General features: G+C 41.9%; 1 protein-coding gene across 1 annotated transcript in view; it reads left to right on the forward strand.

Annotated features, from left to right (window-relative positions):
• Nucleotides 1-442: 442 nt before the first annotated feature.
• Gclc (glutamate-cysteine ligase catalytic subunit) overlaps nucleotides 443-16,730 on the forward strand; it is a 39,714-nt gene continuing 23,426 nt past the window's right edge. The window contains exon 1 of the mRNA XM_036192881.1: nucleotides 443-881. Coding sequence (XP_036048774.1) covers nucleotides 732-881 — 150 coding nt within the window. The 5' untranslated portion in view covers nucleotides 443-731. The remainder of the gene's footprint in view (nucleotides 882-16,730) is intronic.

Below are 16,730 nucleotides of genomic sequence, written 5' to 3' on the forward strand. Positions count from 1 at the left end.
ATACATACACTTGAATTCATGTAAATAACCAGCAATCAACTCTATGTACATCCACGCCATGTGGAGTCGTACAACACCCATTAAAAAGTATTACTCTAACTTTATACATAGAGTTGAGCAGGCATTTCAGCTCACTCCCGAGTTAATATTTTTTTTCTGTCTCTCACCATTTTGTAAGCATGAGGCCCTTCCCACCTAAAAACTAATCTGGTCGGCTTTTCATTAATTCAAACAATCAGGTTTTTTTGTTTTGTTTTGTTTTTTTTTCTTGACCCGGATTTTATCTCTTGGGACTAAGACTTCCCTGTCCTTATTCGCTGCTAGCCAGGCCACCCGCGGACGCCCACGGCCTCGGCCCCGCCCCCGCACTAAGCCCCGCCCCTTCCCCGCCGCTTCGGTCCCCGCCCCCTCGTCGCAGCCTATAAAATCCGGAGCCCGGCGCGCGGAGCGGCAGGCGAGTCACTGGGCATGCTCGGTGCTGGCGCAGCTTCGGGTCGCAAGTAGGAAGCCCGTGCACGACACCGGCGGCGCCGAGTGGAGCGCTGCCGCGGCGGCCTGGGCCGCAGGGCCGGCGTGGGAGCGCGAGGCCGGGCGGCGGCGAGAGACCGCGTCCCGGGCTGTCACCCGCGCGGCGGGGTCCGAGCCGGAGCGGGAACGGACGGGACGCCCGCCGCGCGGCCCGAGGGCGCCCCCAGGGCGGAGCTGCGGCCGGCCGGGAGGAGGACTCGGCCATGGGGCTGCTGTCCCAAGGCTCGCCGCTGACCTGGGAAGAGACCCAGCGCCACGCCGACCACGTGCGGCGGCACGGCATCCTCCAGTTCCTGCACATCTACCACGCCGTCAAGGACCGGCACAAGGACGTGCTCAAATGGGGTGACGAGGTGAGCCCGCGCGCCTTTGTTCGGCCAGGCCGCCCGCGGCCCCGTCGCTGGCCGGGCTCGGCGCTGCGCCTCGGGCTCATTCATTCACGTCCGGACGAAAGCCGCTCGGGTACTGGGAGGGCCTGAGCGGGATGTGTGTGTGTGTGTGTGTGTGTGTGTGTGTGTGTGTGTGTGTGTGTGTTTTATGTGTGATGTGTGTGTGTGTGATATGTGTGGTGTGTGTGTGTGTGTGTGTGTGTGTGTGTGTGTGTGTGTGTCTGCCTCCCGCCGTCCCATCACACAATTCGCCTTGGAGATAAGTGTGACCGGGACTGACTCGCCCCGGTTGGCTTGCTATCACGTTTCATTTCTCCAGGGTGTTTGCTTTGGCCCTCCATCATCCAGGTTCTTTTAAGCGACTGTCACATCTCACACCGCAAACTTTAGTTAGAAATTTAAACAAATCCATTACTACATCTAAGAGCTTGGGGCTGTCTCCCTACACGGAAGACCCAACTATCCCGTTTAACTGTAAAGGCTTACAACTCAAAGGTTAGGTAAGACTGGTTAGGTCCTGCGGCTAAGCATTAATTACCAGTCAGTGCTGAATGAAATCCGCATGGCTCTGTGGGACCTGTTTGTTGAAATCATCTGAAATTGGCAACGCCAAAACTGTTGTTTACTTAGTTTTATGTTCTCCCTGTTTTTTAAAAAACACCTTGACATAAGATAATAAAGTTAAATGACCTCTTGAGGAGTCTGTCCCTTTGTTGTGTGGGTTTGGCATTTACCATAGATAGGGTGCCATCCCATAATAATAGTATTATCACCCTTGGGCTAAGTTTCAATGTGTTGCTACACCAGCATTGGACATCTTCCTGCAAAAAGTTAGTTTTTCTGTGTCTAATGTTGGTAGATGACTGCTGTCTGCAGCTGGAAGAATTGTCCTGGGCCTAGGAAAATATAAGGACTACTAATTCACATTTCTACAAAAATTGTGTATCATTCTTTCCAGGAAAGGGACACACACAACATGTTGGGCAGTTCTCCAGTTTTAGTCTATAAAGTTTGTTGTCTCTTTACAATGTCTGACAGTTATTGATTTGTGTTTTGTAGGTCATTTACAGGGCAGGGAGATGCTTCTTGATCACTTGTTTCTCCTAGGGCCTAACCATGTGCCTGGTATTGTTGGCAGCAGGTCATTGTGGCATCCTTTAAAGTTCTCTTGGAACTTAGCCATGTTTGAGCAATCAAAAATTTATTTTTGCATCTTTTGACATTTAACTGGGACTCTCTACTCCATAAAAAGAAGAGGAAGGCCATTAATGTCTTTGTAATTGTTGCAGGGAGAACTGCATCCACAGGAGATGTTCAGTACAGCTGTTCACTCCAGTCTCCTTCCTCCTCGCCTTTTCTCTAACCAGGAACCACCTGGATCCTTTTCTCTTAAAAAAAAAAAAAAAAAAAAAAAAAAAAATGCTCCCCCTGTTGGCAAGAAGCACATGTACAACTACCTGTTTCAAGTGATTTGCCCTTGCTGAGTAAAGCTGTAAGTAGGACCTCAAGTGACAGGCTTTGGTGGCTGAGTGTTGGCATTAGGCTTTCTCCCCACAAAAGGTAGAGGGGAGTAGAGGAGCCTGGCAATCCTGTACACTTGTCTTCTGTCTGTTGAGGCCCAGCCTTCCAGCCAGTTAACACTTGGCTTTTGAAAGAGATTTCTTCTGTGTAGCTCTGGCTGTCCTGGAACTCACTCTGTAGACCAAGTTAGCCTTGAACTCAGAGATCTGTCTGCCTCTGCCTCCCGAGTACTGAGATTAAAGGCATGCTCTGCCACCACCCAGCCAGTTAACATTTCTTTCTTTCTTTCTTTCTTTCTTTCTTTCTTTCTTTCTTTCTTTCTTTCTTTCTGTTTTTCGAGACAGGGTTTTTCTGTGTAGCTTTGCGCCTTTCCTGGAACTCACTCTGTAGACCAGGCTGGCCTCCAACTCACAGAGATCCGTCTGGCTCTGCCTCCCGAGTGCTGGGATTAAAGGTGTGCGCCACTACTGCCCGGCTATTTTTTCCCCCCAGAGCTGAGGATCGAACCCAGGGCCTTGCACTTGCTAGGCAAGCGCTCTACCACTGAGCTAAATCCCCAACCCCTAACACATCTTAAAAAGAGGGTATTAGGCAGGTCTTCTGCGACGTTAGATTTCAGAGGTGTAATCCTCTAATGAGTTGCCTGGCTAAAATGGCTCCTACGTTAAATGATGTCAAGGATGTTCTGTGAAAACTTAGTGGCTGCTGAAACTACATTCCCAGATTTCTTTTTGCAAATATTCTGTCATAAGTGACATAAGCAGATAAGCCAAATTTTCTCCAGCCTTCCAGTGTTGAGAGTTTACTTGGAAATAGCCTGGCACTGGAAGAATTAGAACTTCAAAAAGGTCCTAGATGACAAACAGGGAAAGTCCCCACCCTGCTGTTACTCCTGAAATGGCACTTGAGTGGAGCACTGGCCTCCTTCTCCAGGAGGCTCGCTCTCCTGCCTTGGACCTTTGGAGTACAGATACTGAGCCTCCCTTCCACATTTCTTCTAGCAGTCCTGTGCCGAAGGTTTTGTTGACTTCAGCCTTGTGTACAGGAGCTGGAGGTCAGTGCCAGTCCTTGTGCACATGGGGACTTACTGTTGCGTTCCCTGAAGAATCGTCTGAAGGCTGGTCAGTTCTTACAGATAAAAGTGGAGAAAGGTGCGGTGATGCTGTGGGCCCTGGAGATGAGATAGTCCTGCTGGATAGAAGTGTTTTGGATGTGATATATTGCACAGGATAGGTGTGATACCAAATACTGCTTTACAACAGCAGTTTTCAACCTGTGGGTCATGACCCCTTTGGGGGTCACATGTCAGATATCATGCGTATCAGACTTACGCTTCATAACAGGAGCAAAATTACAGTTATGAAGTAGCAGTGAAATAATTTTATGATTGGGGGACACCACAAAATGAGGAGCTGTATTGAAGGGTTGCAGCATTAGGAAGGTTGGGAACCACTGCTTTACAAGGTTTGATGTTGTATCTGTCCAGCCTTGAACTTGGTTGGAAAAAAACAGAAAGAACAGCAGCCAAACCTTAGAACTGGTCATGGTTGTGTTGGGAAGAGAGCCTGCCACTTCAGAAATATGTGGCTCCATGTATGAGGACGGTGTTTGTATCTCCACATGAGAAAGAACCTTGTGTTTAGTGTTTGCCAAACTGAGTTGGATCTTGAACCTGCTTGGTTTACTTTCTCTCATTTCTTCAAGCTTTTACACTTCAAGTATGTACAGTTTGTGTGTGTGTGTGTGTGTGTGTGTGTGTGTGTATATATATGTGTGTGTGTGTGTGTGTATATATATATATATATGTGTGTGTGTGTGTGTGTGTATATATATATATATATATATGTGTGTGTGTGTGTGTGTGTGTGTGTATATATATATGTGTGTGTGTATATATATATATATGTGTGTGTGTGTATATATATATATGTGTGTGTGTGTGTGTATATATATATGTGTGTGTGTGTGTGTGTGTATATATATATATATATATATATATATATATATATATATATTTACTTATATTTATATTTGGTGGCTTGTTGTTTGTTTGTAGTCTGTTGCCCTTGGAACCATGGCTGGCTTTGCTATTTTTTTCTTCCTACACATGCCTATTTTACCTTTAATATGACAGGTCTTAGTTCTCGCCAGCATTTATTGTGCTGCTTCTTTGGGAAATGGAAATTTGAACTTGAAGAACAGGTACAGGTTTTGTTTATAGCTCAGTGCGTGTATGTTGATGGAGGAAGCTGGGCATGGTGGCACACGCCTTCAACCCCCAGCATTCAGGAGGCCTAGGCAGTCAGGTCTCTGTGAGGTCAGCCTGGTCTATGTAGTGAGTTCCAAGACAGCTGGGGCTACATAGAGAAACCCTGTCTCATAGAAAGTAACAAATACCAATGCAGGGCTAGGGACACAATTCAGTTAGGGAGTTCTTTCCTAGCATGCACAGAGCCCTTGTTTAATTTCCACCATTCTCAGAAAATAATGGGAATTTATTGATCTGGGAAATCTAAAATGCATATAGCAATAACTTCTTTTTAATGTTACTGTCAGCTGTATGTACAGCCTTTTCTTAGTAGCAGAATTGAAACCTGATTCTACAGTTTGGCATGTTACCAAATCTCCTTTTACAGCACTCAAACTAGGCAGGTCATGGAGCTGTCAGGATGTATAAAAGATGTCATGATGTTCAGGGAGCAAGTGAAGTTCTGTGTGAACATGTATTGTTTGACTTGAGTCATGTCAAGGACCAACACCTCAGACTGAATGGGAAATTGGCAAAACCTTGTGTGAACACTGATGGTGTGTGCAAGTAGAGTGTTTTTACATCCTGAGACCACTTACCTACAGAGACCTCCTACAAGACTAGCTAATCTACACACACCCCCACCCCCATGCTCACCTACAGAGACCTCCTACCCCCCTCCCCACGTGCTGTACATAATAAACACGTGGAGCTGCCTGGTTGTTGCTGTAGTTGTCACCATCAGAGCAAGCACAGCCTACCTGACCCCAACTTTTCTGTCCTTGTATCTGTGTGTCTGTCCTTTCTTCATCTCTGCCTCAAATGTAAAGATGACATCTTTCTTAAATAATATACATTAATAAAAATGTTGAACAGTAAAAAGTTTTAATGCACAAGAAGAAAGCAATCATTTTCAATTATTTATATATATATATGTATATATATATACATACATATATATATTTCTTAAAGATTTATTTATTATGTGTACAGCCTGTATGCCTGCAGGCCAGAAGAGGGCACCAGATCTCATTACAGATGGTTGTGAGCCACCATGTGGTTGCTGGGAATTGAACTCAGGACCTCTGGAAGAGCAGTCGGTGCTCTTAACCACTGAGCCATCTCTCCAGCCCCATTTTCAAAATTTTAACCAAATACAGTAGTTCTGTATGTCTTCCCCAAACCTGGTTGTCCCAAGTTTTCTTTATCTCAAGGACGTGCTCAGCAAGCACACTACCACTGAACTCTATATCCCCAGCCCTTTTTAAAAATTTGAAACAGGCAGGCCTTGAACTTGTGATCTTGCTTCAGTCTTCCAGGTAGCTAGGGCTATAGACTCGTGCCACCAGGCCTCAATTTATATCTCATTTAAGTAACCATAGTTACTATGGGTGAGACATTCCATATTAGTTGTTTTTTGTTTTGTTTTTGCAACCAGATCTGTTGCATTAGCTTAGTAGATTATGGTGGAATTTTAAAATGGCTCAACAGTTAAGAGCACTTGTTACTTTCCCAGAGAACCCAGATTCTATTACCAGAACCCACATGGCCTCTCACAGCCATCTCAGAGGATACAGCACCCTCTTCTGGCCTCTAAGGGTACTACACTCATGTGGTACACATACATACACATACACAAAACAATAGGATGATAATAATAAAATAGCATTTCAGAATCTCAATTTATTGCATAACTCAATAGTATTTTAGAACTACATTCATTAATTTACTAAAATATACTGTTGAACACAGCTCATTTTTTCTTTCTTGAATTTTATTTATTTTAAACTTTATCATTAAAAAAATGTTGCATATAAAAGAAAAATCACAGACCAAAATTAGACCAGACCCAAAGACCCAACAAACTTCTGTTAGAATAGTGTCACCACTCTAGAGAAGGTGGGACCTGGAAGAGTGGAGCTGATAAATGAGGTGGACAAAAGTCTCATGCAATGGCCAACTTTATTCAGAGCCTCAGACAGTTTCTACTCTGAGGGTTAAGAAAAATCACAAGAGTAAAGTGTCCAATCACAAGGATAAGCCACACATGGCAAAACCAAACAAAACAAAACATGTTTTTCCATAGAGGTGTAGAAAAGATAGTTTAAACAGTTAATTGAATAACATCAGCAAGCAATAATGAGTGATCTGAAGTCAACTCACTCCTATCCAATATATGTAGGAGGAGCATGAAAACACATTCTTTTGTTTGTTTGTTTTTGTTTTTCCGAGACAGGGTTTCTCTGTGTAGCTTTGAGCCTTTCCTGGAACTCACTTGGTAGACCAGGCTGGCCTTGAACTCACAGAGATCCGCCTGGCTCTGGCTCCCGAGTGCTGGGATTACAGGCGTGCGCCACCACCGCCCAGCATGAAAACACATTCTGAGAACAGTTCCATGTTTTGAAGAAACTGAGGTTACAAGACTCTTGTTTCCTTAGAGTTTTCTCACAGCACTCAGAATTGTCTCACGTAACTCCATTCTTGGGCTATGTTCTGACAGAATAGCTTTCCAGAACAAACGGAAATTTCATGTTGGAGTTTGTACTTTGCCATTTGAATGAATGAATGAGTGTGTGTGTGTGTGTGTGTGTGTGTGTGTGTGTGTGTGCATCCACTACTAAAAGTGAATAGAAACAGAAGAGATTAGTTGTATATCCTTTCATAATTTGTGTGCATTACCTTCATTCTGTCCTTCCTTATTTCTTAGTGTTTATTTAGCTTTTGTTCTCTTTCCTATATATTATACTATACACACATGCACATTTGTTTACATATATTGTCTAGATTCCAAATATAAGGGAGACTATGAGAGGTTTTTTTCTTTCCGGGATTTTGTGATCTTGCTTAATATTATACATTCTGAGTCCATCCGTTTTCCTGCAAGTTATGTGATCACATTTTTCTTTAGAGCTAAATTGTGTGTGTGTGTGTACGTGTGTGTGTGTGTGTGTGTGTGTGTGTGTGTGTCTGTGTGTGTGTGTACATGTGTGTACACATACACTATATGGATACCAAATTTTCATTATCCATTCACCTGCTGATGGACAACTACGTGGATTCCAATTCCTTTCTATAATGGATAAAGCAATGATAAATGGGTGTGTGTGTGTGTAAATGCAAATGTCTCTATGGTAGAGTATAGAGTTCTATGGGTAAATGTCCAGCAGTGAAATACCTGGGTCATATGGTATTTCTGTTTTTAATTTTTTGAGAAATCTTCAAACTGATTTCCATAATGTCTGTATTAATTTTCATCCCCTGCCAACAGCTATTAAGGTTTCCTTTCTCTCCACATCCTCTCCAACATTTATTGTGATTTATTAATGATAGCCATTCTGAATGGAATGAGGTAGTATCTCAGAGTAGGTTTAATTTGCATTTTCCTGATTGCTAGGGGTATTGAACAGTTTTAAATAGTTATTGACTACTTGTGTTTTATTTTTGAACACCGTCTATTTAGTTCATTTGTCCATTCACTGAATGACAATTTTATTTCCTTGGTATTTAATTTTTTGCAATTTTTGTAAACTCTGAATATTAACTTCTTGTCTGAAGTGAGAACAGGTCATTCCTTAATAGGCATTATAAAGATTCTGGTTTTCTCTCTCACTCCATATATATATATGGAATGAGGGATTCCATAGAAAAGGAAGGCAGCTTGTGTATTGTGTGTGCATACATATGTATTTGTTTATGCTGAACGTTGCTCCAGTGTTAGTCGATCTCATTAGGACTCTATTGAGTACACATACCAGTTTGAGAGTTGGTACCTAAACAATATTGAATCTTCTCACAAAGACATACTTCTCTCCTCTTCTCTACATCTTCTGTTTCTCTCAGCGGTGTTTTATAGTTTTTTGATGTAGTGGTTTTGCACATACAAGACCAGATACACTTACTGATTCTGACAATTGCTTTTGATGTTTCAGGTCACCTGCCATAGGTTGGCCCCAATCCTCATTTTGAGTATGCTTCCATGTTTTGAATGCCTTCCATGCTTGTGAATTTTACCTAGTTAGGTGCTTAGTGTTCACATATCCCTATATGAATATAATTATTTAGACTGAGGATCTTTTAAAGGAGTTGTTTTTATAGCTAATGAGTAGCTCCAGAAAAATCTGCATACTTATGCATCCTCAACCCAGTACCCCTGAATTAGGATTTGGTTAGAGTCCAAATACTTGTGTCGCTTTGGGTACTTCTGCATAATATGACTTAGTGAATTCTTAAGGAGGCTCTACAGACCTTGGAGGGCTGTTCTTGTTTGTTAGGGTTTTATATTACTTTTTGTTTGAGTAAGAGTAGGAAATGGAAGCCTCCCCACTTTGTTATCCTTACAACTCTGTTCTCCTTTGTCTATACTCTGTCCAAGCTAGGTGTCTTCCTGGTTCTAAGAACTCAATAACCAAGATTCATCTGAGTTTTTCTTGTTTGTTTTGGTATTCTTTTGTTTTGTGGTACCAGAGATTCTAGTCAGGGCTTTGTGCATTCTGGGCAAGTGCTTTTAATACTTTTTTAACTGTTTGAGAATGTTCTAAATGCCATATAAATTTTGAAAATCATGGAATGCACACAACAAATATTAATTCTTCTAGGCCATCTGATAATAACCTGAAAGATGAGTTAGTAAGGGTTCATGAGAAGACAGGCTCACACTCAAGCATGTAGAGTTTGCTATGCTAGCAGAGGTTTTTGTTTGTATGCTTTTAGGTTTTGTTTGTTAGTTGAACATTTGTGTTGTAGCACCTGGGTATCAAACCCAGAGTCCTCACACATGTAAGCAAGAGCTCTTCTTCCCTAAGTTGTTTTTTTTTTTAAATACATCATAGTAAGTAACCAGAAGACCTGGCCGTGGTCCTGGTCTGTTGGACTATCTTGTAGTGCTCTGTGTTCAGATTGCGTGTCTGTTGTGGTCAGGGTTTTATAATTTAACTAATTTCCACAATAAGATTATAAAAAATACCCCGAGGCTGAGCAGTGGTACCTCAGGAGGCAGATCTCTGTGAATTTGAGGCCAGTCTGGTCTACAGAGCGAGATCCAGGACAGGCACCAAAATGACACAGAGAAAAAACAGAACAAAACACACAGTATAACAAAATTAACTTTGAATTTGTAATAAACTAAAATCTATAGCAATGTAAAACATTTTAAACAAGTTGCTCTTTAAAAGTAGATTCAGTAATCTACCCTTTCATCCTATCATATCTATATCCTATCTTCCTTTTTCTTTTAAAAAGATATTGACTATGACCAATAATAATTTGTAACCAATCTCTAACAAAGACAAATATCCATAATCCATTTTTTGGGAATGTAGACAAAGTTTTCTAGTCTACTTCCTCCTGTTTGAGGGCACTGGCAATCTTAGGGGATCCTGAGAAAATTCCAGATAATGTTCAAGTCCTGGGAAGACCGGCTATAACCTTTGTTGATAGGAACCATTTGTTAGGGTTCAGGAGGTCTGGCTTGATCAAATCTGATCCATCTTACCCTGGAACAAATGCACAGCCTCTTGCTTCCTGTGGAAACAAAAGCAGGGCCTCCTTTCCAAAGCAGCACATCCTTAGATCCAAGTTTTGAGGTCAAGATACCTTGGAAAAAAAAAAAAATATATATATATATATATATTTATTTAACTCAGTAGCCTTTATAATCAAATGTCTCTCTGCAGTTAAAAATCCCAAAGACAACATAATCCAGATTCTCTGTGTAATATCCATCTTCATGTGGTTTATTTTTTATATTACTTTTATTGCCTCTTTAAAGACTTTACTTTTTAAAACTTTTTATTTCTTTATGTAACTGTCTATATTCCTTTTCCTCTCTCTTTCAAGCCTATGTACATTCTTACACACACTGTAAACTGTTTAGGGTTTATCTCATCTGAATCTGTCTTATTGTGAATCTATTGCTTTAAATTACAGCAGCTAGTACGGCTGCTGGCTCCACCCACCTCAGCTTTCCAACATGGCGGCACTACATTTACCGCCAGCTCTGTGGGAACCTTGCTCATTGCTGGCTCTGTAAAGCAGTGGGTCTATGCTTCCATCCAGCAGTGTGTAGCCCAAAAGCCTTTTCTTTCTTTCCTTTTTTTCTTTCTTTTTGCTAGTACAGACAGAAAAAAAAAAAAAAAAAAAAAAAAAAACAACCTATATCCAACATGCACTATGCTAGGTAGCTTGCAGATGCCACTGTATACAGTGGCAGGAATCCACCATGCTGCACTCAAGCCTATATGCCACGAACCCTCTATACTATAGTTCAAGTCCACACTCCACAGCATCTATGTACCTTGGCGTCTCTATATCTTGACTCACATGAAACATGAAGTAGAAAGCTGTTTTTGTCTCCATTATTGTGTGTTTAGAAATCCTTTTTAGGGCTGAAGAGATGGCTCAGAGGTTAAGAGCACTGACTGCTCTTCCAGAAGTCCTGAGTTCAATTCCCAGCAACCACATGGTGGCTCACAACCATCTGTAATGAGATCTGGTGCCCTCTTCTGACCTGCACTCATACATGCTGTATACATAATAAATAAATAAATTAATTTAAAAAAAAAGAAAGTCAGATTGCCTTAAAAAAAAAAAAAAAAAGGAAGTCCTTTTTAAACTCTTTTAGGTCTTATGGAAATTCGAGAGCCCCATGTTAGTACACCAAATGTAGTTGGAAGGTCTCCTGTGTCCTGCCTGGCCCGCAGTCCTGCAGCCTTTTATAAAATAATCACACAAAGGCTTAATATTAATTACAAACGGTAGTATGGCCATTAGCTCAGGCTTATTACTGACTAGCTCTTACACTTAAATTAATCTATAATTTTTTACCTATGTTTAGCCACGTGGCTTGGTACCTTTTCTCAGTTCTGCCTTGTCATCTTGCTTCCTCTGTTTCTGGCTGGTGACTCCTGACACAGCCTTCCTCTTCCCAGAATTCTCTTTGTCTACTTCCTGCCTGGCTACTGGCCAATCAGTATTTTATTTATCAACCAATCAAAGCAACACCATATTCACAGCATATAGAATGATATCCCACAGCAACCATGACCACCAAGATGTTATAATCAACATTTGAAAAGCTTTATGTCCCTGCTGTAGAGCTAGGAAACAATGAGCACTGGCCTGCAGTGGCAGTGTGTTTGGTGCCGTTCTCTCTGGGGCCTGTGGAATTGGTATTATCTTCATATTACTTAAAAAAAAAACACCGGAAAAGTGAGGCATGTGGTTCCCAGGTTTTGCAGGACGGTCTATACTTGTTACTGCTCCCTCTAGGTTGCTGCCCAAGTAGGCGGGAACAGTGATGGTGTGTACAGACTTCACTACAGATCAGAAGAAGAGAGGTAGGGCAAGGGACAAGTGACAAATAGTGCCACTCCTTCTGAGGATGGGAATCATCATGAACCATAACAGAGGCAAACTTAAGCATAGGCATATTTGATTATCAGATGGCCAGTAATTCTCAGTGAGATGCCTGTATGCAGAGAATGACTCTGTTCATTGTGTACATAGTAAATTCCTCAGTCAGAGCACAAAGGCTGCAGGTTCAGTGCGGGACTGCAACCTTCCCAGCCAATCTGCTGGCAAGCTGGCCCTATGAAAAGGCAAAGACAGGACCAGCCCTTCCTAAGATACTGAGGCTGAGCTTGCTTTATAGGTAGGCAGCCTGTGCTGAACCAGAGACTTTGATCTGTAGGCATGATTCAGCTTGTCTAAATGTCCCCAAGTCATGACTAAAGCAGGCTGGGATGACTGTGATGGTCAGTCTGCTAACATCAGGTACAGCTTTGGAATGGGACCCTGACACTGCTTTGTGAGCTGTGATTAACAAAGAGTACCTATGTTCAGATTCTTTACATTTTGGAATGGCAATTCAGTGTTTGGGAGAGTGGGGGCTGGTGTTCCTGTCATCCCGTCTCTGAGTACAGCAGGTGCTTTGGAGTTACCTGTTTTGAGTCCCTGTTGCTTATGCATGATTTGGTTCCTAGGAACTAAAACCCCAAGTTTCTCCTGTTTCTCACAGCATTTAGGACAAGGTAAATACATGGTACAAGGGGATATGTTTACTCACCTCTCTGAGTAAGTGAGAACACCTATGAGCTCTCTCCAGTAATAGGCATGCTTCCGTGCTAAAGCCTTAAAGCCTTGTACCTAGGAGAGTCACTGCAGAGTGCACAGGTCTCATACTCTGGAGATGGCGACCTCAACCCCCTCCAGCTCTGCCTACTTCCAGGCAGTTGATTGAAAATGGCCTCTGATTGGGAACCAGAGTTCTCTGTGTCTTATCCTCCACATACATGTGACTAGAACTCTGACAGGGGAATATAGGACTTCATTTGTCCTTGAAATCTAGAAGCTAAAGTCTAGAAACAGAGTTGTTTTGAGGTAAGTACCTGCCTATATTTACAATACTGCAAGTTATTGGTGGCCAAAGCATTCTTCACATTGGTAACCTGATATATTTCCTTCTTTGGTTTGAGCGAGAAGAGTAGTTAGGTTCATAAACAAGGTAGGGCTTCATACATGTCAGAAAATTTAAAATGGCATGCTAAGAATTATTGCATGACTTAAAAAAAATAGCTAACATAAATTAAGAGGCCCAGAAAATGGATGTTTTATGTCATCCTTAAAGCATGAAAGAGCAGGGGTGGCAAGATAGGGCTTGGTGGATAAAGGTGGCTTGCCCCACAACCCTGACAGCCTAAGTGTGACTCCTGGAACCCAATAATCGGAAGAGGAAGTCAACTCCTAGAGTTATCATTTAATCTGTATATACATAAGCATCATGACATGCCCCAAATCATAGATAAGTAAATATGGGAGATTGTGAACATGAGGGAGATCTACATTCATGGCTCTTTTGTGCCACTGTGAGTGTGTCCAGGTCAAAATTCTGGTATCTCTTGAGTTTCTGTCCTTTGTACAGTAACAGAGATGTTCTAGTCTGTACTATTTAGTTGACACCGGATAACTGAAATGTTACTTTATGTTAAGGAAAGTCTAAATCACCATATGGAGAATGTGATCTGTTTGTGAGAGTCACCACCATTTTCTTCTTAAAGTCTTGATTTTTCACATGGGCCTCTTCTCACTAAACTAGGCATGGGACAAATTTCATCTATGGGCCAAAGTGACTCAGAGAGGTAAGTCTGCCTACAAGAGAAGTTCACTTATGCAGTGTTAAAATTGAGGTTAATAATTAATATGAGATTAATAATTAATAAAAAGACAACTCTGGAAGCTACTGTCTTGATCAAGCATTCCAGATGCTGACCAAAGATCAGAGCAGGGTGAGGCCAAATTTATTTTGATTTCTAAATATCTAAACTTGCCCTAGAGTGTATTATATAATTCTGTGGCATAAATTGACATTGAAGTCTATGTGAGGGGAAAGGGGAGCTATTGTCTTATGATACATGAGGTGTTTTTGGATTCTACTAAAACCTTTTTGAGGCATGAACAATTTATTGTTTCACTTCACCAGTTTACAGTACTACCACATTATCACAGGCAGAAAACCACAGAAGTTTACACTTTGTACTCCAAAACTGCTAAACATGACCAGAAATGCAGTAGTTTTGATATTTATGATAACACTAGAGTCCACCTTAAATCAAAATCTGACCCATCTCAAAGTTTGGTGTGAAAATTTCTGTTAGGATTTTGTCCTGGTCACTGTTCTGTTGCTTTGTGAAGAGACACCTTGACCATGGCAGCTCTTTAAAAGGACAGCAATTAATTGTGGGTTTGTGGGTAAGTCCATTGTCATCATGGTGGGCAGCATGAAGGCACACATGGCCCTGGAGCAGTAGCTGAGAGCTACATCCTTATCCATCAGTCACAAGAAGAGAGAGTCTTAGACTTTTAAAATCTCAGAGCCCACCCCCAGTGACAGACTTCCTCCAACAAAGCCACACCTACTCCAACAAGGCCACCTCTTTCTTAATCCTTCTATTCCTGACTAAGCATTCAAATACATGAGTCTATGGGGGCCATTCTTATTTTAACCAGCACAAATTTCTCATTCAGTTTTACACTATGCTCAGCATAAATGTTCTTGGTTTTGACATTCAGATTCTCCCTACTATGGGGTGATTACACATTAAGTAATATCACTGTGGCTGTCACCTACAGGGTCTTCAAGTTTGGGTGTCAGGCTGGATGTGGAAATGGTGCTGTCCAACTTGGTGGCTGAGAGTGTGCCCCCAAAATAAGTTACTAATACTTTGTGTAAAGAATCTTTCCCAAGACCCCAGCATGGGCCCAGGGTCAAGAGTGTGATTTAGAGGAGAACTATTGTGAGATGATGCCCAGTGTGTGAGCTCATGCCACATCTACTGGGAAGACAGCAGCTCCCCAGGAGTGGGTAGGGACGTAGAGCATCCTGAAGGAAGTTGTATTACATAGCAGGAATGTTCTGTAGACACTTACCTTTGTGTGGCCAGTGTCTCTTCGAGGTATTAGCTTAAGTTTAATCGATGCATCCTCTGGAAAGCCCTCTGAATCCCTAGATTTAATTAGGTCCTGTTACTCTACATACATACATACTCTACACCCATTCAGTTAATTTAGTTTTCTAGTGGTTTTGACTGTCTTTCTAGTTATAGTGTGATGTTAAGAGCAAAAGCTGCATCTCCCAGACTCTTCAGTGTCCCCAATACCTGCTCATCTCAGGATTTTGTTGAAAAATGAAAGAACAAAAGAAATAATGTTAGGCAGAATGGGTAGCTGGACCATGCCTTAGATCTAGAAAGCAGTTTCCCCACATAACAAAACATTAATACGCATTTTGGGGAAGAACTCCGGCCACCACTGAGTAGTCATCTTTTCTCACAGAATGGCAGTGGATTGTCCAGGAGTTGATGTAAGGAGAAATGTGGGTCTCTGCAGGAGTGCTGGTGCTTCTAGCTACTGCATGGGCTGGAAGAGAGCTAACAGTGGGGTGGGGAGGGTTGTCCCTGAACCTGGCTTCTGCCCTGCACTGACCCTTCTAGGGTATAAACAGTACCCACAATACACACTGTGGAGGAAATAGAGTACTTTGTGGCTCCTTACACATCAGGTACTGGGTTCCTTCTCTCCAGGTGCATGCTGGGTGGTTTAAACACCTTTGAGTGTGGAAATGGCTTAGTTGTCATTCATATGGAAGCTGACAAAAGAGTTTTCTCAGGTATACTCTTTCTCTGGGAAACTTCCCATTAGTCCTAGGCAAGTGAGTCATTTCCTCTTTGTTTAAGTAGAAACCTAGAAGACAGTGCTTTGTAAAATGCCCAGCATGCCTCAGTGTCTAGCTCCCTTCCTAAGGGCTTCAAAACTTGTAAAACTGGGTTGGGGATTTAGCTCAGTGGTAGAGTGCTTGCCTAGCAAGCACAAGGCCCTGGGTTCGAGCCTTAGCTCCCCCCCCCCCAAAAAAAACAAACAAACAAACTTATAAAACTAAAAGGAAGTAGAAATTTTAATTTGTACAACTTACAGGCTTTATGTAAGTCCTAAGATTTTGAGTAGTATTACTGTTATTTTAACCTTTAATACTACAAATATTTGCTGTATGTCTGTTCTGTATTCAGTATATTACAGAGTACTTAGATCACTCTCAATTAAGATTCTTTATTTTTATTAGTATAATTTTACATGAACATAAAGATGCTCACCTTTGCTCAAACCTGCATTATAACTTAGAATTACTGTCTGGTTGTTTCTGGCAACCATAAAGCAGAGTTCACAATGTGTGCCTTTGTCCTGATTCAACAGCTCAGAGACATTTGAGACTAGATTTGTATGTCTCTGTTCTTGATTCAGATGTTGAAAGATAGTAGTGACTTATCTTATGGGATAGAAATTACTGTCCACAAGAGAAATAGCACCTGGAAAGACCATGAAAGAAGTGAAGTGTGAATTCCCAGATAATCCCTGCCTGTTCCTAGGAAAGGCATGGACTCTTCCCTCTTAGCCCGTCCCTCCTCCTAGTCTCTGTAACCGCCTGACCCCCGGGTGTTGAGAAATTGATTTGTGGGTTCAGCTGGCACTTCTGGCTTAAGCTTTTCAAACTTTAT

This window comes from Onychomys torridus, chromosome 7 (genome assembly GCF_903995425.1).
Source record: "Onychomys torridus chromosome 7, mOncTor1.1, whole genome shotgun sequence".
Classification (NCBI taxonomy): Eukaryota; Metazoa; Chordata; class Mammalia; order Rodentia; family Cricetidae; genus Onychomys; species Onychomys torridus.